This window comes from Pipistrellus kuhlii, unplaced genomic scaffold (genome assembly GCF_014108245.1).
Source record: "Pipistrellus kuhlii isolate mPipKuh1 unplaced genomic scaffold, mPipKuh1.p scaffold_m20_p_1, whole genome shotgun sequence".
Taxonomy (NCBI): domain Eukaryota; kingdom Metazoa; phylum Chordata; class Mammalia; order Chiroptera; family Vespertilionidae; genus Pipistrellus; species Pipistrellus kuhlii.
Genome location: NW_023425404.1, coordinates 104,119,837 through 104,142,182, shown reverse-complemented (window position 1 = coordinate 104,142,182; position 22,346 = coordinate 104,119,837). Strand labels below are relative to the sequence as shown.

The following is a 22,346-nucleotide window of genomic DNA, read 5'->3' as shown; positions in this document are numbered from 1 at the left end:
AAAGTCTCTATCTCACTGTCTCATTATTTATTTAATGATTTCCTAATATTTCCTAATATGATCTAGAATGAACTCTAGCACATGGTAAGCATTCATAAATATTTAAAATAAATAACTTGACAATTATTTTTTAATTAAATTCTTATATTTAGTACTGTGTTTCAAGAAATCGTTTGTTGTTTTCACTTTCTAGTGGCACACATCACTGAAACAAAACCAATTTTTTATGCCCCTCTTACCTCTGGTGGTCCACTAAAAGAATATGCATACAGAATAGGTTGAATCATGATTAGAGATTGGGTCAGGTCTTGACGCATAAAATGGTGACGATAGTATGAACTCTCATCAGGGCTATTGTTAAAAACTTGCAAGAAAGGAGACCTTCTTAAGTGAAACATAAACTACAAGATAAAACATGTGAGAGTGTTTTTTAATGATTTAATATTGCAATAGGAGTTTACTGTTACAAAAAGCATTTGAACACAACTATTAAAACCACAATAAAACAAATTATAACAGCATTGAGAATTATATTCCTAAGAATCTTATTCATATTTATCAGTTACTTGAAAATGTAATTCAACAATTAAAATATTAAAGTAAAAGAGGTGACTCAAAAGAAAAACAAAATTAGAGACAAAAACCTCTAGCTCAGATTTAATATTTCAGAGGCTGATGCCAGGTGATGTACATCAGCATTATTTGTTTTTATCCCTCATTTCTCTGACCACATCTCTGGGTTTTTTATTATTATTATTCATTAACACAATCACAATACTTTAAGAGAACATAAAATAGATTTAAAAATTTTTCTGCTTTTTGTGAAACTCCCACAAATTGCACTTCCTTATCTCTAGGTAACATTCCCTACAGCATCTCATTTATTCTTTCCCCTTCCACTCACTCTTCATATGAAAGATATCAGAGAGGGGGAGAGTTAAACCTGAATGAAGGGCAGCTCCAACTGTCCTCCAACACAATCAAAGGGTCTTTGATACAATCAATAGGATCGGTCCCGAAGTACTCCCACCCATTTATCTTTCAGTTACTTCTCTCACCTTCCTTCAGCCCTCAGGTCTCCTAAAAAAAAAAACTCACTCCACATTTCTTTCTCCCTACACAGGCCACTCACTGAGTGAAATTCTCATTCCTTTTCCTAATGTACTGAGCCGTTCTCTCATCCCTTACCATTTCACCCAATCCTGTTTATTCATAGAAATGAGTAAATGATAAAAAGACCTCCATTAAATTTAGTCTATGACACCTTTTAGATCATCAGCTTTGAAAACCCAAAGCAGAAAAGTCTTTCTGGGTCTTCTGGTCTATATTTCCCACAAGAGAGGAAAAGATGGGATGCCCAGATTTCTCAGAATCTAAAAGCCTAAAGAGAAGGTATAAAGTAGGGAGAGAAAAGAAAGTGTGAATTTAGTCAAATGCTTAAGCTAATACTCTCATTTCCTTTTCCATTAGTTTCTCCTATGGAGATGAGGCCTGAGAATTCCCAACACAGCAAGGGTTTTTGCCTGCCTTAAGATAAAAGGACTCTGCCTTTTACCAGTTCTTTAAAACTTCACCAGAAATTTAGGAAAGTCTCTCTGTAAACATGGAGTTTCTATGTTAAAGATCAATAAAACATTTTTCAAAAAATGTAAGAGGAGCTCTGAAAAGTTGAGGCTTTAAACAAAGTTTTCATAAGCAAAAATTTGAATTTCTACTTATTACTATTAATCATCGTTCCAGGCTGAGGAAAAAAGCCACCTCTTCTATAAATATATAACTGCCCTAGCCGGTTTGGCTCAATGAATAGAGCATCAGCTCGCACACCAAAGAATCCTGGATTCCATTCCAGTCAGGGGCACATAACTCAGTTGCAGGTTCCTCCCCAGCCTAAACTCTGGTCAGGGCACCTACAGGAGGCAACCAATCCATGTGTTTCACATCTTTATTTCTCTCTGTCTTTCCTTCTCTCTTCCACTCTCTCTGAAAATCAATGAAAAAATATACTCAGGTGAAGATTTTAAAAAAAAAAAAGCAAAAACATAAATATGTAACTAACAGTCCATTTGGAAGGATTCCTTCCAGTTTCCTTTAAATTCTATATATCTCTCATACCATTTCTCATTTTCAGTTATGCGATCTCACCCTTCAGATTGAGAGCTCCTTAAAAATGGGATCCACGACTGCTCCCAAGCCACATGAAGGCTAGAATGTGCGCTCTCCTCTTTTAGGTGTGAGGAAGTCATGTTTCCTCCTGCAGTTTACAGACAAGCGGTTACAGCCTGTCCACAAACTCACCATAGGTGCGGAGTTTGGGGGCTGTATGGTCAACATTGATGGAAGACAAATCAAACTGCAAATCTGGAATACAGCTGGGCAAGAATCCTTCCATTTTACCACCCATTCCTACTACAGGGGAGCAGCTGGAGCATTGCTGGTGTACGACATTATAAGACATGAAACCATCAACCTACTGACCTCATGGTTAGAGGATGCCTGGCAGCTCTCTAATTCCAACATGGTTATCATGTTGGGAAAAAGAATGACTGCGAGTCCCACAGGGATGGGAAGAAGAGGAGACCTTTGCTCGAGAGCATAGACATATGTTCATGGAAACTTCAGCCAAAAAAGCCTGCAATGTTGAAGAGGCCTTCATTAACTCAGCCAATGAGATATATATGAAGATCCAGCAGGGTTTATTTGATGTACAAAATGAGAGGCAACTGGCATCAAGATTGGACGTCAACAATGCATTGCAACATCAGTGGCACCCATTGCCTCCCAGCAGAACTCTGGTGGCAGAGAGTCCAACTCTGGCTGCTGCTGAATATCTCGCCTGGATGTATTTTTTTTTGTTTTGTTCTGTTGTTTTTTTTTCTTCCAGGAACAGCTTCAGATCAATAGGCTTACAGAAGTCTTACTAACTTTGTCTGAGAAAAGCCTCTTTTGAAGGTGTGATGTTATTCCTTTCCACTTAAAGACCGGGGGAAATTTGGGCCCTTACTGACCTGTCCTTTCTTCAGGTATGTGAGCATTCCTTATAGATTATGGCTATTTTAATACTCCTACTTTATTTTTTTTATTTCTTTATTGATCAAGGGGTTACATATGTGTCCTTATTCTCCCATTACCCCCCCATCCCTCCCCCATTCATGCATTCACCCCACTGTTGCCAGTGCCCATTGGTTAGGCTTATATACATGCATACAAGTCCTTTGGTTGATCTTTCCCCTTTACCCTCACCCTCCCCTGCCTTCCCTCTGAAGTTTGACAGTCTGATCGCTGATTCCCTATCTCTGGATCTGTTTCTGTTCATCAGTTTATATTTTTCATTATATTCCACAAATGAGTGAGATCATGTGATATTTATCTTTCTCTGACTGGCTTATTTCACTTAGCATAATGCTTTCCAGTTCCATTCCATGCTGTTGCAAATGGTAAGAACTTTTTTATTACTGCAGCGTAGTATTCCATTGTGTAGATGTACCACAGTTTTCTAATCTACTCATCTGCTGATAAGCACTTAGGCTGTTTCCAAATCTTAGCAATGGTGAATTGTGCTGCTATGAACATAGAAGTGCGTACATCCTTTCTAATTGGGTATTTCTGGTTTCTTAAAATATATTCCTAGAAGTGAGATCACTGGGTCAAATGGGAGTTCCGTTTTTTAGTTTTTTGAGGAAACTCTATACTGTCTTCCATAGAGGCTGCACTTCATCCCCACCAGTAGTACACGAGGGTTCAATTTTCTCTGCATCCTCACCAGCACCCGTCTTTTGTTGATTTGTTGATGATAGCCATTATGACAAGTGTGAGATGGCATCTCACTGTCATTTTGATTTGCATCTCTTGGATGATTAGTGACTGAGCATGTTTATATATGCCTCTTGGCCTTCCTTCTGTCTTCTTTCGAAAAGTATCTATTAGGTCCATTGCCATTTTTTGATTCGTTTGTTTATCGTCCTTTTGTTAAGTTGTATGAGTTCCCTGTAAATGTTGGAGATTAAGCCCTTACTGGTGATAATATTGGTAAATATTGCCGAAACTGGTTTGGCTCAGTGGTAGAGCATCGGTCTGCGGACTGAAAGGTCCTAGGTTCGATTCCAGTCAAGGGCACATACCTTGGTTGTGGGCACATCCCCGGTAGGGGGTGTGTAAGAGGCAGCTGGTCGATGTTTCTCTCTCACCGACTTTTCTAGCTCTCTATCTCTCTCCCTTCCTCTCTGCAAAAAATCAATAAAATATATTTTTTAAAAATATATATATTGGTAAATATGTTCTCCCATGCAGTGGGCTTTCTTGTTGTTTTGTTGATGGTTTCTTTTGCTGTGCAAAAGCTTTTTATTTTGATGTAGTCCCATTTCTTATTTTCTCTTTAGTTTCCATTGCCCTTAGTTGGCAAACTGCAGCTAGTGAGCCACGGGCAGCTGTTTGGCCCCTTTAGTGTGGCTCTCCCACAAAATACGATGGCCTGGGTCAGTCTATTTTGAAGAAATGGCATTAGAAGAAGTTTAAGTTTAAAAAAATTGCCACTCAAAAGAAATTTCAATCGTCGTACTGTTGGTATTTGGCTCGGTTGAGTAATGAGTTTGCCAACCACTGCCCTAAAAGTATCAGTGAAGAAATTATTTTGGCATATGACTGAGATTTTGCTGCCTATGGATTCCTCTAGTATTTTTACGGTTTCCCATCTTATGATTAAGTCCTTTATCCATTTTTTAAAAAGTATTTTGTTGATTTTTTACAGAGAGGAAGGGAGGGGAATAGAGTGTTAAAAACATTGATGAGAGAGAAACATTGATCAGCTAGCTCCTGCACACCCCCAACTGGGGATGTGCCCGCAACCAAGGTACATGCCCTTGATCAGAATCGAACCTGGGACCTTTCAATCTACAGATAGACGCTCTATCCACTGAGCCAAACTGGTTAGGGCAGTCCTTTATCCATTTTGAGTTTATTTTTGTGTATGGTGTAAGTTGGTGGTCTAGTTTCATTTCTTTTATATGTATCTGTCCAATTTTCCCAACACCATTTATTGAAGAGACTGAATTGACTCAAATTTATGTTCAAGCCCTCTTTGACAAATATTAATAAAGCATAGTGGCATTGGTCGATTTCTGAGTTCTCTATTCTATTCCATTGATCTATATTTCTGTTCTTGTGGCAGTAACAGGCTGTTTTCAGAACAGTGGCTTTGTAATACAGCTTAATATATGGTATTGAGATCCCACCTACTTTGCTCTTCTTTCTCAGGATTGCTGCAGTTATTCAGGGTCTCTTATTATTCCAGATGAATTTTTGGAAAGTTCATTCTAGGTCTGCAAAATATGTCATTGGTAATTTAATGGGGAGTGCATTGAATCTATAGATTGCATTGGGTAGTATGAACATTTTAATTATGTCAATTCTACCAATCCGCAAACATGGTATGTTCTTCCATCTGTTTATATATTCCTCTATCTCTTTTTCTTCAGTGTCCTATAGTTTTCCACATATAGGACTTTTACCTCCTTAGTTAAGTTTAATTCTAGGTACGGCATCTTAATGTTTTTGGTGCGATGGTAAATGGGATTTTTTGGTCTCTCTTTTTGTAAATTCATTATTGGTGTATAGAAATGCCATAGATTTATTGGCATTAATTTTGTATCCTGCTACATTGCTGAATTCATTTATTAAGTCGAATAATTTTTGAAAGAGTCTTTAGGGTTTTCTTTGTACAGTATCATATCATATGCGAATAAGGACAGTTTTATTTCTTATTTTCCAATTTGGATGCCTTTTATTTCTTCTTCTTGTCTGATAGCAATGGCTAGTATTGCCAGTTCTATGTTGAACAGGAGTGGTGAGAGTGGGCTTTCCTTTCTTCTTCCTGTTCTTAGAGGAAATGGTTTTAGTTTTTGCCCATTGAGTATGATGTTGGCTCTGGGTTTGTCATATTTGGCTTTTACTATGTTGAAGCATGGTCCTTCTACTTCCACCTTGCTGAGTTTTTATCAAGAAAGTCTGTTGGATTTTGTCAAATGCTTTTTCTGCATTAATTGATATGACTATGTGATTTTTCTCTCTCAATGTGATGTATCATGTTTATTAATTTGCAGATATCGTACCATTCTTGCATCCCTGGGATAAATCCTAATTGATCATGGTGTATGAGCTTTCTGATGTATTGCTGGATCCGATTTGCTAATTAATGAAGGACATTGGCTTATAATTCTCTTTCATTGTGTTGTCTTTATCTGGATTTGGTATTAGGGAGATTCTGGCTTCATAGAATGAACTTGGAAGGGTACCTTCCCCTTGAATTTTTTTTAACCCTTTGCACTCCGAACCATTCTGGACATTGGCTACCAGCTACTCGACGCTACTTTGCGGCGGACACGTGCATTGAATTAACTCAATTCCCCGTAATCACTAATAAACTGCAATGTCGCCCCTGAGGGGGGACATCCAAGTGATATGCTAGAATTCCAATGTCCCCTGAGAGGGGACAGCGGAGTGCAAAGGGTTAAATATTCTGAAGAGGATAAGTTTTAGTTCTTCCTTGGGTGATTTGTAAAACGCCCCTATGAAGCTGTCTGGCCCCAGGCTTTTGTTTGATGGAAGCTTTTTGATGACTGCTTCAATTTCTTCCAAAGTTAAAGGCCTATTGAGATTTTTAGAATCATCCCGATTGAGTTTTGGAAGGTTGTATTTTTCTAGGAATGTATTCATTTCCTCCAAATTGTCCAGTTTGTGGTTGTGAGGGCGATCTGGCTGCGACATCTGTCACCCCATTGATCGCCAGGGTTGATTCGGCTGATCTGGCTGGCTAGGCAGGTATCCCCCTCCTCCCTCACCAATCCATGTGCGTCCCTCCCGAAGCTGCGCACTCGGTCGAAGAGGACGACTTTCCCCCAAGAGGAGAGGACCGGTCTTCGGTCAAGGGTATACGAGTAGCTGCGCTCCCCTGCTAGAACCTCCAAACAAGCTCTCAAGGTCCAAATTGTCCAGTTTGTTAGACTAGAGTTGATCGTAGTATTTTTCAACAATCCTTTGTATGTCTTTGGAGCCTGTTGTTATTTCACCTCTCTCATTTTTTATTTTATTTGAGTCCTCTCTCTTTGCTTCTTGGTGAGCCTGGCTAGAGCTTCATCAATGTTGATTATCCTTTCAAAGAACCAGCTCTTGGTTTCATTGATTTTTCTTTTCTTTCTTTCTTTTTTTTTTTGTATCTATGTCATTTATTTCTGCTGTGATCTTTATCTCCTTCCTTCTGCTCACCCTGGGCTTTTCTTGTTGCTCTCCTTCTAATTTTTGAGTTGTAGATTTAGATGATTTATACCATTTTTTGTTGTTTGTTTTTTGAGGTAGGCTTGTAGCACTATCAACTTTCCACTCAGGACTGCTTTCATTGTGTCTCATAGATTTTGGATTGTTATGTTTTTATTGTCATTAGTTTCCAGGATGTTTTTAATTTCTTCTTTGATCTCTTTGGTAACCCAATCACTGTTTAATAGCATGCCATTCACCTTCCAAGTATTTGAATTTTTTGGCCTGTTTTTATTGTAGTTTATTTCTAATATTATGCTATTGTGGTATGAAAGAATAACTGATGTGATTTCAATCTTCTTGAATTTGGGGAGACTTTGCTTTTGACTCAAAATATGGTCTATATTTTAAAATGCCCCATGTGCACTAGAGAAGAAAGTATATTCCGTGGCTTTGTGGTGAAATGATCTGACAATGTTAAATAAGTCCATCTGATCTAGTGAGTCATTTAGGATTGGTGTTTCTTTGCTGAATTTTTGTCTAGAGAATTCATCCAGTGATGTCAGTGGTGTATTAAAGTACCCTACTTTGATTGTATTGTTGTCTATCTCTCCCTTGATATCTTCCAGGTTTTTTTATGAATTTGGGTGCTCCTGCATTGGGTATATATAAGTATATCAGGGTTATATCCTGTTGTTGTATCAATCCTTTAGTATTATGAAATGGCCTCCTGTATCTCTTGTTATGGCCTTCACTTTGAGGTCTATTTTGTCAGATATAAGTATTGCTACCCCAGTTTCTTTTTCACTTCCATTTGCCTGAAAGATATTTTTCCATCCCTTCACTTTCAGTCTGTGTAAGTCCCTTTTTCTGAGGTAATCTTTTGTAGACAGCATATATATGGGTCATTTTTTTTTTAATCTTTTCAGCCACCTAATGTCTTTTGTTTAGAGCAATTAGTCCATTTACATTTACAGTTACTATTTAAAGGTAATTGTTTGCAGCCATTTTTATTTTTTGTGTCTGTGCTCTTTTATACCTTTTTATTTCTTCTTTGTACATCAGTCCCTTTAGCATTTTTTGCATTGCTGGCTTGGTAGTAATAACTTCCCTTAGCCTTTTTTTTTTTTTTTTGTCAATGAAGCTCCTTATTTCTTCTTCAATTTTGAATGATACCCTTGATAAATAGAGTATTCTTGGATTCAGTCCCTTGCTTTGCATCACTTTATAAATTTCCTTCCATTCTTTTCTGGCCTGATATGATTCCATTGAGAAATCATTTGATAATCTAATGGGAGATGCCTTGTATGTAACTTTCTCTCTCTCTCGCAGCCTTTAAGATTCTCTCATGTCGTGAACGTTTGCCATCATAATTATGATGTGCCTTGGTGTGGGTCTTTTCAGGTTCATCTTGTTGGGGATTTTCTGTGCTTGTGTGACTTTTTCTTCTCCACATCAGGGAAATTTTCTAACATTATTTCTTCAAATAGGCTTTATAGTCCTTGTTCCTCTTTCTTTTGTTCTGGCAGCCCTATTATTGGTATGTTGCTTCATTTCATGTTGTCCCATAGCTTCCTTAGGCTCTCTCCTATCTTTTAATTTTTTTCTCCAATTGCAGTTCAATTTAAGTGTGTTTTGCTTCCCTGTCTTCCAATTTGGTCCTCTGCTTCTCCTAGTCTACTGTAGAAACTTTCAATGGTGTTTTTTATTGCAGTTATAGCAAGCACTCTTTATTTCTTCTTGATTCTTAGGTAAGTTACTGATTTTTTCATCGATTTTTTCTTGATTCTTACGTAAGTTGTTGATTTTTTCCTCCATCCAATTTATGAATTGTATGACTTTTATTCTGAATTTTTGGGGGGGACATATTGCTTGCCACTTTTAGCTGCTTTTCTGGTGATTCCTCTTTTTCTTTCCTTTGGGGGTTTCTTTGTCTACCCATTTTTTATCTCACTGACTGATCTACATGTCAAGTCGTGCAAGGCTGCTCCTTGGGAGGCAGTGGCTCCTCTGGCTGCAGTTGCTCCTCAGGCAGTAACAGAAGTGGCTGCTCCTCAGTTGGCAGTGGCTCCTCAGGTGGGTGGTGTTCACAGCAGTGGGGCCTCCTCTGGCTCGTGGGGGAGGCTGCTCACACAGCTGCTGTTCCTTGGATGGGGGTGGGCTTCTCACGTGGCTGCTGCTCCTAGGCAGGCACGGTCCTCTTACCCAGCTGCTGCTCGTTAATCAGGTACAGGCTGCATGTGGCTGCTGCTCCTCCGACCAGCGCCGGCTGTGCAGGATTGCCACTCCTTGAGTGTGGGCCGTCTGCTAGTGTGGTTGCTGCTCCTCAGTCAAGGGCGGGTTGCTTGGACAGATGCTGCTCCTCAAATAGGGGTGGGCTGCTCGTGGTACTGCAGTTCCTCGTACAGGGGTGGGCTGCTCACACAGCTGCAGGTCCTCGGATAGGGGCAGGCTTCTCGTGAAGCTGTTACTCCTCAGTCCAGGGCAGGCTGCTCGTGCAGCTGCTGCTCTTTGGACATGGGCAGGTTGCTTGGGCAGCTGCTGCTCCTCAGACAGGTGCAGGGTGCGGGCTACGCACAACTGCTGCTTCTCGGATTGGGGTGGGCAGCCTGGTTTCAAGCCTACTGCTCCTCAGATGGGGCGGGCTGTTCACATCGCTGCTGCTCCTCGAACGGAATACCACTTATATAGCTGCTGCTCCTTGGACAGTGGCAGGCCACGTGAGGCTGCTGCTATTAGGCCTGGGGCGGGCTGCTTGCAGGAGCAGGCTGCTCACTTGTCTGCTGCTTGTGTGGTTGCAATGCCCTGGGCTAAAGCCAGTCAGAGGGGACCCAGCCTCAGAATTCACAGGAGCCTGCGCCCAGTGTGGCTAGAGACACGTTGACCGTGGTACCACAGCTGAGATAGCAGGTCCCTGGCAGGGATGGCTGTAGCATCCCAGGTGTTCTCTGAGGGCACCCTGGGTGGAGGTGAGGATGGGCTCCCAGTTACAGCAACTCTTCCCCTCAAAGAGGTTAGGCCTCTGAGGACAAGCTGGCCTCCCAGTACTGTTTGCAATGGTAACTGGCAGCCAGGGAAAGAAACACCTATTGCACAAATCTTTGTGCAACAGGCCTCTAGTACTAATCCTATCTAATAAAAGAGTAATATGCAAATTGACTGTCACTCCAACACACAAGATGGCTGCCAACATGTGGTCAAAGATGGCTGCCCCCATGTGGACACAAGATGGCCGCCACAAGATGGCCAGCAGGAGAGGGCAGTTGGGAGGGATTAGGCCTGCCAAGGAGAGCAGTTGTGAATGATCAGGCCAGTAAGGGAAGACAGTTAGGGGTGACCAAACCAGCAGAGGAGGCAAGTTGGGGGTGACTGGGCCTACAGGAAAGGGCAGTTTGGGGGGAACCCAGGCCTGCAGAGGAGGGCAGTTGGAGGTGACTAGGCCTGCAGGGGAAGGCAGCTGGTGGGGACCATGCCTGCAGGAGAGGATAGTTAGGGGTGGGACCAGGCCTGCAGGGGAGGGCAGTTAAGCCCAATCAGGCCTAAACGGGCAGCTGGACATCCCTAGAGGGGTCCCAGATTGGAGAGGGTACAGGCTGGGCTGAGGGACATGCCCCTCCATGCATGAATTTCGTGCACTGGGCCTCTAGTAATACTAAATTTACCAAAAAAAATTGATTTCAAAAATGGTATAAAACATAAAAAATTGCAAATAAAAATATAATAAAATAAATTAGAGTAATGGAGAAATAATGCAAAAAGAAATAGAAAATAAAGCAACAAATAAAAACAGGGAAAAGAAAAAAAGGAAAAAGAAGAAAAAAAAAGAAGTAATATAATAATAAAAATGGAAAAGTGTTGTTCCTTAAGTGTCTGGCTCAAGATCCCACTCTTATGTACTGTCTTTAGGCCAGTCCTTTTGGACTCTCAGATACTATTTAGATTTTTTTTTAAATCCTTTGTTCCATTCAGGGTAGGTTCTGGGTGTGTCTGTCTTGGTTGCCTGGAAACTGGAGGGAGGGGCTATCTCTTCAGGACAAAATGGCTGCCCAGATCCTGGGCTCAGGTATGACTCAGCACCAGTGTCAATACCACCTCTCCTGGGCACCGCCACTCTCCCCAGACTCCAAGAGTCCACACCTTCTCCCTCACCTCAGCCATGGGTAAGTGTCTGTATCCGAAAGGTCCTATGAACTAGATTCAATGAAGAAAGGCTCAGGCCACAGAGAGGGGAAAGACTGGGTCTCTGCATGCTCCTCTCCTGCCGGTGCTGTGCAGTCTGGCCATCCCTTAAGGCTGCACCCTCTGGATTCAGCCTTTTGTAACTATGGACCCAGTTCTAGAATCCCATGCCATCAGCAGTCCTATGGCACTTCTTTCCACAGTCAGACATTGTGCTGTCCCCAGGGACGCGACTTGGTGCTGTGTGGGTTCCCTCTGACCATCTGGGCTCAGAGGTCTGGCAGACTCTCATACCCAGATCCTTGATTTTACCTTTTTCAAGGGATCCTACGCCCTTTCTGGCTGCAAACTATTATACTCCTACTTTAATTACTAAAATATTAGTATCAAAGTTGATTGTCATGGCAATGAAAAATAATTTTAGAAGTATAAAAAAAAATGGGATTCAAATCAGTCATTTTTATTCTCCAAAAGTTTCTTGCACATAATACTTAGTTGAACAGATGTTACCTGTTACTCATATAAATAATCTAGACTTTTAAAAATATCTATCAACACAATAGATAGATGGATAGATTCCACTGCCCAAATAAAAAGCTCTGTAAGATAAATCAAACTAGCTTATTTTTTATTTATCTGGTATATCTCCATAAAACTTGGGTGCTGATATCATGCTCTAAGACTAGTTGATTGGTTGAACCACTTCAGGTGAAGTTCTTTTGATACCTCCGTAATTAGACCCCTTATATCTACCTCTAATTTGATTCCATAATAAGGTTCTTGTATGGATTTCTATTCACCATAATTTAATGACTAATTTCAAGGGAAACATAAAAATAATATATACTTTTTTTCACTGACTACTCACAGCACAGTATTAATTTCTTAGCTATCCCAAAACTTACCTAACCCAAAGAATAACCCAATACAATAGGCTTTGTAAGTTAAGTAATAAAAGTCAATAAGGAAAGTGAGAACCAACACTATTACCAACACAAAGAACACAGACCTTTTATTTACTCACCTGTGGATAAAGGGAGAAAGTTTCTGAAAATCTGAAGGAACTTGGATCATCTTTGTGATACTCTCCAAATTTCTGACACTAAATAAAATAAAACATATTAGTAACATAATTCCTGGCATACAATTAAAACTGTAGCCTATATATATTCTATTTTAAAAAGCTATTATCCTTTAGGAGGCAGACATTTGATATAGGCTAAAATTGGAATATTACTTATAGACTTACTAAAAGACTTATTACAACCAAAGGAATGTACTATATCATTCATGTGTTTATATATGCCTTATAGGGCATATAAAAAGGCATAATTGATTTGATTACATTTTTTTGGCTTCCAGGAAAAATCACTTCAGAACTACTGTTATCCAAAGAATAGAAATGCTATAGTTATAGAGCCAATCCTTAGAAAACAAATCTTACTATCGGAAATAAAGGAGTATGGCAGGCTCCAATGTTTCCTAATTATACTTCACTGGTGAAACTTATAGATTAAAATAATAATTTTCACTGTCCAATATGATAGTCACTACCTGCATGTGATAATTTAAAGTAATTAATTTTTTTAAAAAATTCAGTTCCTTGGTTGCAATAGTCATACAGGGGTGGGCAAAATAGGTGTATAGTTGTAATAAAAATAAATAATATAGTAATGAATAAGTAACACAGGATATACTGTTTCACATACTCACAACTATAAACCCACTTTTGCCCACCTCTGTATTGGAAGAGCTCTATAGCCACATGTGGGTAATATAATAGTTCCATATGAACAATGCAAACTATAGGTATTTTCACCACTGCAGAAAGTTCTCTTGGATAGTGCTGACCTAGAATATCTAATACCTTGAAAAGATGTGAAAAAGCCAATATATCAGGCATTATTCAGAACATCAAATCACATTTATTAAGTATACATATTTCCTTTTGTACATAGGATTCTATTACAATAAAACATTAGGGAGAGAAATCAAGATGGTGGCATAGGTAAAACCCTGAACTTGCTGCCTTGCACAACCATTTCAAAACTACAACTAAAAGACAAAGTGGACATCATCCAGAACCTCAGGAAGGCTGGGTGAGTGAAAATTTTACAGCTAGAAGGGAAGACAACAGCACACTGACACTGAGAGGATAGGAGATGTGGAAGTAAATAACAGAGGTACAAAGGCATGTGCACAAAAAGGACTGGCAACTGAGTACATTGTTGTCTTTTTCAATCAGGAGGAAGACACAAGCTCCCAGTGGCTCTGAACTCCAGTTCCGAGCAACATTCTGGGAACCCAGACTCATATGGGGGGGAAACTGGTGTTTGGCATTGGGTCGGAACACAAGGATGGCTTTCTCTCAGAGGTGCTTGCAGCAATTACCTAGGGATACTGAGACCCGGGGGCCATTTAGGGCAGGGCTGAAGGTCAGCCATTGCTGTTTACTCTGCCTTGTTGATTCCCTGAGACCCAATTTACACCACCCCAGCTGTTCACAGAGGCTTTTGCATATGAATGGCCTGGCCCTTTGCAATTTAAAATTACCTAACAAACAGTAGCTGGGTCAGAGAGCACTGAAACTTCCAAAAAAGGCTCAAAGCTCCACAGTAGCTTGCATTGATTCACAGCTGAGGCTCATCTGGGCACCTCCAAACCCCAAACAAAGAAGAGGAATCTGCAGATCTCTCCGTAGCTCCTGCTGGGTGGCCTCAGGCAGAAACTAAATTTGCAACTTCTTGGAGAGCCAAGAGCCAGTGTACCGACAGTGGTCAGAGTGGGACATCCAGATTACAACTCCTCAGATCCATAAGAAACACACTCAGGGGACAGACTCAGTGAGCACCAAAGCCCCACTGAAGCAAATCTTATCTCATAAGGGTGTCTCCAGCACAGAATTTCTCCCACTGTAGACACAACTGATCATCACAGCCAACTGGCCTGGAGCTCAATTCCTCCCAACAACAATCAAGGCTTAACTATAACTGTGCACCCAGCCCACAAAAGGATGCACCAAGAGTGTCCACCTCAGGTAATTGGGGAGGCTGAGACAGTGGGCCCTAAAGGACACCTAGCACACAAAGCCACTCTATCAACACGGAAGCATCCAAAATGCAGAGACAAAGAAACAGGTGACAAATGAAAGAAATGGAGGAAAACAAACTACTGGATACAGAGTTCAAAACCACGATTATAAGGCTACTCAAGAATCTTCTAGATATAACTGATAAATTTAGTGAGACCCTCGAGGATATGAAAAAGGACCAACGAGAAATTAAACATACACTGACTAAAATAAAGAATAACATACAGAGACAGCAGACTAGAGGATCCCAAAAATCAAGTGAAAGATTTGAAATACAAAGAAGCAGAAAACATGCAACCAGAAAAGCAAAAAGAAAAAAGAATCCAAAAATATGAAGATAGTGTAAGAAGCCTCTGGGACAACTTCATGCATACCAACATCTGAATTATGGGCGTGCCAGAAGAAGAGAGTGAGCAAGATATTGAAAACCTATTGGAAGAAATAGTGACAGAAAACTTCCCCCCCACCTGGTGAAAAAAATAGACTTACAAGTATAGGAAGCACAGCGAATCCCAAACAAAAGGAATCCAAAGAGGATCACACAAGACACATCATAATAAAAATGCCAAGAGCAAAATACAAAGAGAGAATCTTAAAAGCAGCAAGAGAAAAACTGTTAGTTACCTTCAAGGTAGCACCCATATGACTATCAGCTGATTTCTAAACAGAAACTATGCAGGCCAAAGGGAATGGCAAGAAATATTCATTCAAAGTGATGAACAGCAAGAACCTACAACCAAGATTAGACTACCAGCAAAGCTATCATTCAGAATGGAAGGTCAGATAAAGAGCTTCACAGTTGAGAAAAAGCTAAAGTAGTTCATCACTGCCAAACCAGTATTATATGAAATGCTGAAGGGTATTCTTTAAGAAAAGGAAGAAGAAGAAACAGGTAAAGATAAAAATTATGAACAACAAATACATAGCTATCAACAACGGAATCTAAAAATCAAGTGAATAAAAAATCTGATGCACTGAATAAACTGGTGAATATAATAGAATCAGGGGCATAGAAAGGGAGTGGACTGACAATTCTCGGGAGGGAAGGGAGTGTCATAGGGGGTGTAGGAATAGACTGGACAAAAATGGTACACCTATGGATGAGGACAGAGGGGAGCTATGGGGGGAAAAGAGGAACAACCGTAATAATGTGACCAGTAAAGATTTATTAAACATAAACATAAATAAATGAGCTTTTTTTAAAAAAAAAATAAAAGATTATCAGCAACAAATATTTACTACAGATAATGGCATACACAGATTAAGGAAAGCACGATGTTCACTACATACCAGTCGAATGAGCTGTCTGTCTAGCCATCTAAGCACATCTGGCCCTTCCTCTGTTTCTGCTCTATATATTGCCAGCCTGGCCATAAGAATGGCAGCAGCCTCCTGGTCAAAAGATGCAGCAATGTTCTGGATTTGAGTTTGAGCATCTGCCCAGCTAAAGACAAGAAGAAAACACAGAAATGCTTCTAAATTATTATATTCATAATATTGTAGTTGGGCTATCACACATAATTTAACTTAAAAGGTACATAAAATTACTCCAATATTTTAAAATTCCAATATTATCCAGATGACCTCTGACTGGGAATCAAACCCACCACTTTTTGGTGTATGGGAGGACGCGCCAACCAACTTAACCACACCAGCCAGGCTACAAAGTGATGTTTTTGTTTGTTTCATCCTTTCACCTTTTTCACCCAGCACCAAAACCCCCTCCCCTCTGACAGCCATCAGACTGTTATCTATATCTAAAGTCTGTTTTTATTTTCTTTGTCACTTTATTTTGTTCATTAGATTTTACATATAAAAGAAATTACATGGTATTTGTCTTTCTCTGACTGGCTAATTTCACTTAGTATAATACTATTCAGTTAAATCCATGTTGTTGCAAAAGGGAAGATTTCCTTCTTTTTTATAGCCATGTAGCATTCCATTGTGTAGAAGCTCATCTACTGATGGGAACTTGGGCTGCTTCTAAATCTTGGCAATTGTAAATAATGCTGCAATGAATATAGTAGTGCAAATATTCTTTTGAATCTGTTTCAGAAGTCTTCAGATATATTCCCAGAAGTGAAATTGCTCATCATATGGCAATTAGTTTCATTTTTGATTTTTTGAGATAATTCCTTACTGCTTTCTACAATAGCTGCACCAATCTGCATTCCTACCAACAGTGCACAGGGGTCTCATATTCTCATGAACAGTTGTTTATTGATTTTCTGATGACAGCCATTCTGACAGTTGTGAGCTGGTATATCATTGTACTTTAATTTGCATTTCTCTGATGACTAGTGACATTGAACATCTTTTCATTTGCCTATTGGCCTGCACATGCCCTTTGGAAAAGTACCTATTCAGGTCCTTTGCCCATTTGGTATTTAATTATAGGTGTGGTTTTTTGGTGCTGAGTTCTATTAGTTTGTTATAAATTTTGGCTATGGACCCTTATCAAATGTGTCATTGGTGAATATGTTCTCCCAATCAGTGGGGTGTTTTTTCATTTTGTTGATGATGCAAACTTTTTAGTTTGATCCAGTCAAATTTGTTTCCTTTTTTCCTTTGTTTTCCATTGCTAGCAGCAATACATCAACAAAAAATATATATATCACTACAAGAAATGTCCAAGATTTCACTGCCAATTTTTTTTTCTAGGATTTTTATGGTTTTGAGTCTAACGTTTAAGTCTTTAATCCATTTTGAGGTTATTCTTGTGTATAATGTGAGAAGATGGTCTAGTTTCATGTTTTTGCATGTTTATATCCAATTTTCCAAACACCATTTATTGAGACTATAGTTACTCCATTATATGTTCTTTCCTACTTTGTCAAATATTAATTGTTCATAAAGGCATGGGTTTATTTCTGGGCTCTCTATTCTGTTTCACTGATTTATATGTCTGTTTTAATGCCAGTATCATGCTGTTTTGATAACTATAGCCTTGTAATATATTTTGATATTAGGTAGCATGATTCCTCCAACTTCTTTTTTTTCTCAAGATTGCTGTGGCTATTCTGGGTCCAAATTTTTGGAATATTTGTTCTAGTTCTGTGAAATATGCAATTGATATCTTGGTATGAATTGCGTTGAATCTAGACTGCTTTGTAGAATGGGCATTTTAATTAATATGTTTATGTTTAATAATATGTTTCAACTTATTTTTATATTATTCAATTCATTGTTCTGAATCTTAATTTCCAAGGACAGATCTTTTACATCCTTGGTTAAATTTATTCTTAGAGATTTTTTTTTTAATGCACTTGTAAATAGGTGTTATGTTTTGTTTTCTTAGTTTCACTTTGGTGTAAATAAATGCAACTGATTTCTGGATAATTATTTTGTATCTTGTTACTTTACTGAGTTAATTTAGCAGTTTTAGTAGTTTTTCAGTGGAATCTTTAGGGCAGTGTTTTTCAACCTTTTTTGGGCAAAGGCACACTTGTTTCATGAAAAAAGTCACGAGGCACACCACCATTAGAAAATGTTAAAAAATTTAACTCTGTGCCTATATTGACTATATATAAAGTAATTCTCTTGAATAGGAATCAAATAAACACAAAGAAAGTATTTTATAATTACTTTATTATGAAATATTAAGTAAACAAAATAGTGAAAAATTATAAAATTCTTGTCTTGTCTGCACCTACGGCACACCAGGCAACATAGTGTGCCGCGGAACAGCGGTTGAAAAACGCTGCTTTAGGGCTTTCTTTATACAGTACATCTCAAAATAATGAGTTTTCTACCTTTTCAATTTGGATGCCTTTTATTCCTTGTCTAACTGCTGTGGTTAGGACTTCCAGTACTATCTATCCTACATAATATAAGTATAATATGCAAATTGACCAAACAGTGGAATGACTGGTCGCTATGATATGCACTGACTACCAGGGGGCAGATGCTCAACACAGAAGCGAAAGGCCCTGAGAAAGCCCCAGACTGCAAGAAGGTACAGACCAGGCTGAGGGCCCTGCACCCACCCAGTGCATGAATCTCGTGCACTGGTTCTCTAGTTTTGAATAAGATTTGTGAAAGTAGACATCCCTGTCTTGCTCTGGATCTTAAACGCTTGTAGTTTTTACCCACTGAGTATGATGTTGGCTGTAGGTTTATGTATAGCCTTTATTATGTTTAGGTATGTTCTCTCCTTTCCTCCTTCGCTGAAAGTTTATATCATAAAAGGGTGTTAGACTTTATAAAATTCTTTTTCTGCATCTACTGATATGATCGTGTGGTTTTTAACCTTCATTCTCTTCATGTGGTATATCAAGTTTATTGATTTGTAGATATTGTACCGAACTTGCATACCTGGAATAAATCCCACTTGAGCATGGTGTATTATATTTTTAATGTATTGCTGGTTCTGGTTTACTAATATTTTTTTGAGGACTTTAGCACCTATGTTCATCAGGGATACTGACCAATAATTTTCTTTCATTCTAATGTCTATATCTGATTTTGGAGTTAGCATCATGTTGGCTTCATAAAAAGACCTTGGAATTGTTTCCTCCTCTTGAATTTTTTGGAATAGTTTGAGAAGGATGAGTTAGTTCTTTGAAGATTCGGTAAAATTTACCTTTGAAGCCATCAAGTCCAAAATTTTTGTTTGTTGGGTTTTATTATTGCTTCAATTTCACTAGTTATGCCCTGTCTATTCAGATTATCTGATTCTTCAAGATTCAGTTTTGGAAGACTGTACGTTTCTAGGAATTTACCCATTTCACACAGGTTGTCAAATTTTGTTGGCATATAGTTATTCATAATATTTTCTTTGTCTTTTTATTTTTTTAATAAATTTATTGATTTTTTTACAGAGAGGAAGGGAGATAGAGAGCTAGAAACGTCGATGAGAAACATCGACCAGCTGCCTCATAATATTTTCATACAGTCCTTTGAATTCCTTTAGTGTCAGTTGTTACTTCTCTTTCATTCCTGATTTTATTCATTTGAGCCTCTCTCTTTTTTTCTTTTTTTTTTCTTTTTCTTTTCTTTTCTTTTCTTTTTTAAAATACATCTTTATTGTTCAGATTATTAAAAATGTTCCTCTTTTTTCCCCCTCCATTGTTCCCCTCCAACAGGTTCCCACCTAACCCTCTGCCCTTTCCCTACCCCCCATTTTCCTCATCCACAGGTGCACAGCTTTTGTTCAGTCTCTTCCCAAATGCCCCACTTTTTCCCGAGAATCATCAGTCCTTCCATACCTATGATTCTATTATATTCACCAGTTAATATTGTTCATCAGATTTTTTAATTCCCTTGGCTTTTAGATTCACTTGTTGATAGTTAAGTATTTGTTGTTCATAGTTTTTATCTTTATTTACTTTCTCTTCTGAAAAAACCCTCTTCAGCAATTCATATAATTCTGGTTTGGTGGTGATGAACTCCTTTAGCTTTTTTTTAATTTGTGAAGCTCTTTATCTGGCCTTTGATTCTGAGTGATAGCTTTTCTGGTAGAGTATTTTTGGCTATAGGTTCTTGCTATTCATCACCTTGAATATTTCTTGCCATTCCCGTCTGGCCTGCATGGTTTCTGTTGAGAAATCAGCTGACAATCGTATGGGTGCTCCTTTATAGGTAACTGCCTGCTTTTCTCTTGCTGCTTTTAATATTCTCTTTGTCTTTTGCTCTTAGCATTTTAATTATGATATGTCTTGGTGTAGTCCTCTTTGGATTCCTTTTGTTTGGGGTTCTGTGCACTTCCTGGACTTGTCAGTCTATTTCTTTCACCAGGTGGGGGAAGTTTTTTGTCAATATTTCCTTCAGTATGTTTTCGATATCTTGCTCTCTCTCACCTTCTGGGACCCCCATAATTCTGATGTTGGTTCACTTGAAGTTGTCCCAGAGGCTTCTTACACTATCTTCAACTTTCTGGATTCTCTTCCCTTCTTGCTTCTGCAGAGGAGTGTCCTCTGGCTCTTCGTGTTCCAAATCTTGTGATCTTCCATTCTGTTTTTAGGACTCTGTATAATATTTTTTATTTCAGACAATGTATTCTTTATTTCTAGTTGATCCCTTTTCATATCCTCAAAAATCTCATTTATTTTATCGGCCTTTTCTTGAAAGGAATTCTTGAAAAACCTTATAACTGTGGTATTGAACTCAATGTCCATTCTTTTACTTTCCTCGATTTCCTTCCTTTGTGTCCTGATTCTTCTCTGCATTTTAGCTGCTTCCCTGATTTGATGGAATAGCTTTGTGTGCTAGGTGTCTTGGCAGAGCCTAGTAGCACAGCCTTCCCAGTTACCTGAGGTGGACAGTCTTGGTGTAGCCCTTTGTGGGCTGTGTGTGCAGTCTTGTTGTTAAGCCTTGCTTATTGTTGGTATCACTGGGGAGAGATGATCTCCAAACCAGTTGGCTGTGAGGATCAGCAATGTCTCAGCGAGGAGGGCTTCTGTGCTCAGCTTGGATGGGGCGGAGTCTTAGAGTGGCACAGACAAGCTTTGGTTCCCAGTCAGTCCCGCCTTGGGAAAGTCCTATTCGCAGTGAGTCCCGCAAGACTGGCTGTATGCCTGTGCACCTCTTGGAGAAAGGCTGTTCTCGAGTTTTGCCTACTCACTGACAGCCAGTTTTTTCCCAGCTCGGAGTTGTCTCTCAGTGCAGTTGGGAGGTTTTTTTGTTTGTTTCGGTTTTTTTCTCCCGAACGAAAAAACTAGCCACTGGAAGGGCTTCTGTGCTCCGCTTGGATGGGGCAGAGTCTCAGGGTGGTGCAGACAAGCTTTGGTTTCCCGTCAGCCCCTCCCTAAGAGTGTCCAGTTCCTGAGTCCCGCGGTAATGGCTGTTTGCCACACACACCTCCGAGAGAGCTTGCCCACTGCCTGACAGTCCGGCCTCTCCCTGACTGGGGCTGTCTATCAGAGCAATAGGGCAGTTCTATTTTCCTCCCGAACATGAAAGCCAGCCGAGCATTAGCTGCCCACCCTTTCCACATGCCGGGAGTAAGCCAGCAGCAAACTCGGGGTCCACCTTTTCCGCACGCACAGATCTCTACACCTCCAGTTTCTGAGGCTCAGTGTCCCTTTTCCCTTCCTGGATGGAAGAGCTTCCACTCAGCCAGCCATCTGGTGTTTCAGGGCAATGTTTCCTCTGTTTTCCAGTTGTAAATTTAAAATTGTTGGTAGGCTGCATTTAGGTGTCTACCCTATGCCGCCATTTTGGTTTCTCCCTCTTTTTTTCTTGGTAAGTCTAGTTAAAGGTTTGTCAATCTTATTTATCTTTTTCAAAGAAACAACTCTTGGTTTCATTGATTGCTTCATTGCTTTTTAGACTTTATTTCTCCTCTGGTCTTTATTATTTCCTTTCTTCTACTCACTTTGGGCTTTATATGTTCTCTTTCTAGTTCCTTTAAGTGTAGAATTAGATTGTTCTTGTTTTTTTTATATACAAGCATGACTTTATTATTATATACTTTTTAATCTTTATTGTTGAAAGTATTATATAGTTCTTTTTTCTTCCATTAACCTCTTCCAGCCCACTCCCATTCATCCCAGCCAGGCCATCACTACCCCATTGTCTGTGTCCGTCCACAAGTTATACATAACTTGTTCATTGGTTGATCTCTTCCCATCCACCCTCGCCTGCTTTCCTTCTGTGTTTGACAGACTGTTCATGTTTTTATGTCTCTGGGTCTATTTTTGTTCATTGGTTTATTTGGTTCATTAGATTCCACATGAGTGAGATCATGAGATACTTCTCTTACTCTGACTGGTTTATTTTGCTTAGCATAATATTCTCCAAGTCTATCCATTCTGTTTCAAATGGAAAGAATTCTTTCTTTTTTATTGCCACCTACTATTCCATTGTGTAAATATACCATAGTGTTTTATTC

General features: G+C 39.3%; 1 protein-coding gene and 1 pseudogene across 6 annotated transcripts in view; one reads left to right on the top strand and one right to left on the bottom strand.

The window, feature by feature from the left end:
• Positions 1-22,346, bottom strand: part of SEC23A (SEC23 homolog A, COPII coat complex component) — a 96,544-nt gene that overhangs the window by 12,240 nt on the left and 61,958 nt on the right. For 4 of the 6 annotated variants that reach the window (XM_036458639.2, XM_045587717.1, XM_045587732.1 and 1 more), the window contains 3 exons: positions 15,806-15,959; positions 12,449-12,526; positions 240-401 (listed from right to left, as the gene is read on the bottom strand). In XM_036458639.2, coding sequence (XP_036314532.1) covers positions 240-401; positions 12,449-12,526; positions 15,806-15,959 — 394 coding nt within the window. The remainder of the gene's footprint in view (positions 1-239; positions 402-12,448; positions 12,527-15,805; positions 15,960-22,346) is intronic. The other 2 variants (XM_045587729.1, XM_045587720.1) reach the window with 2 other exon arrangements.
• On the top strand, positions 2,075-3,047 carry LOC118730617 (annotated as a pseudogene).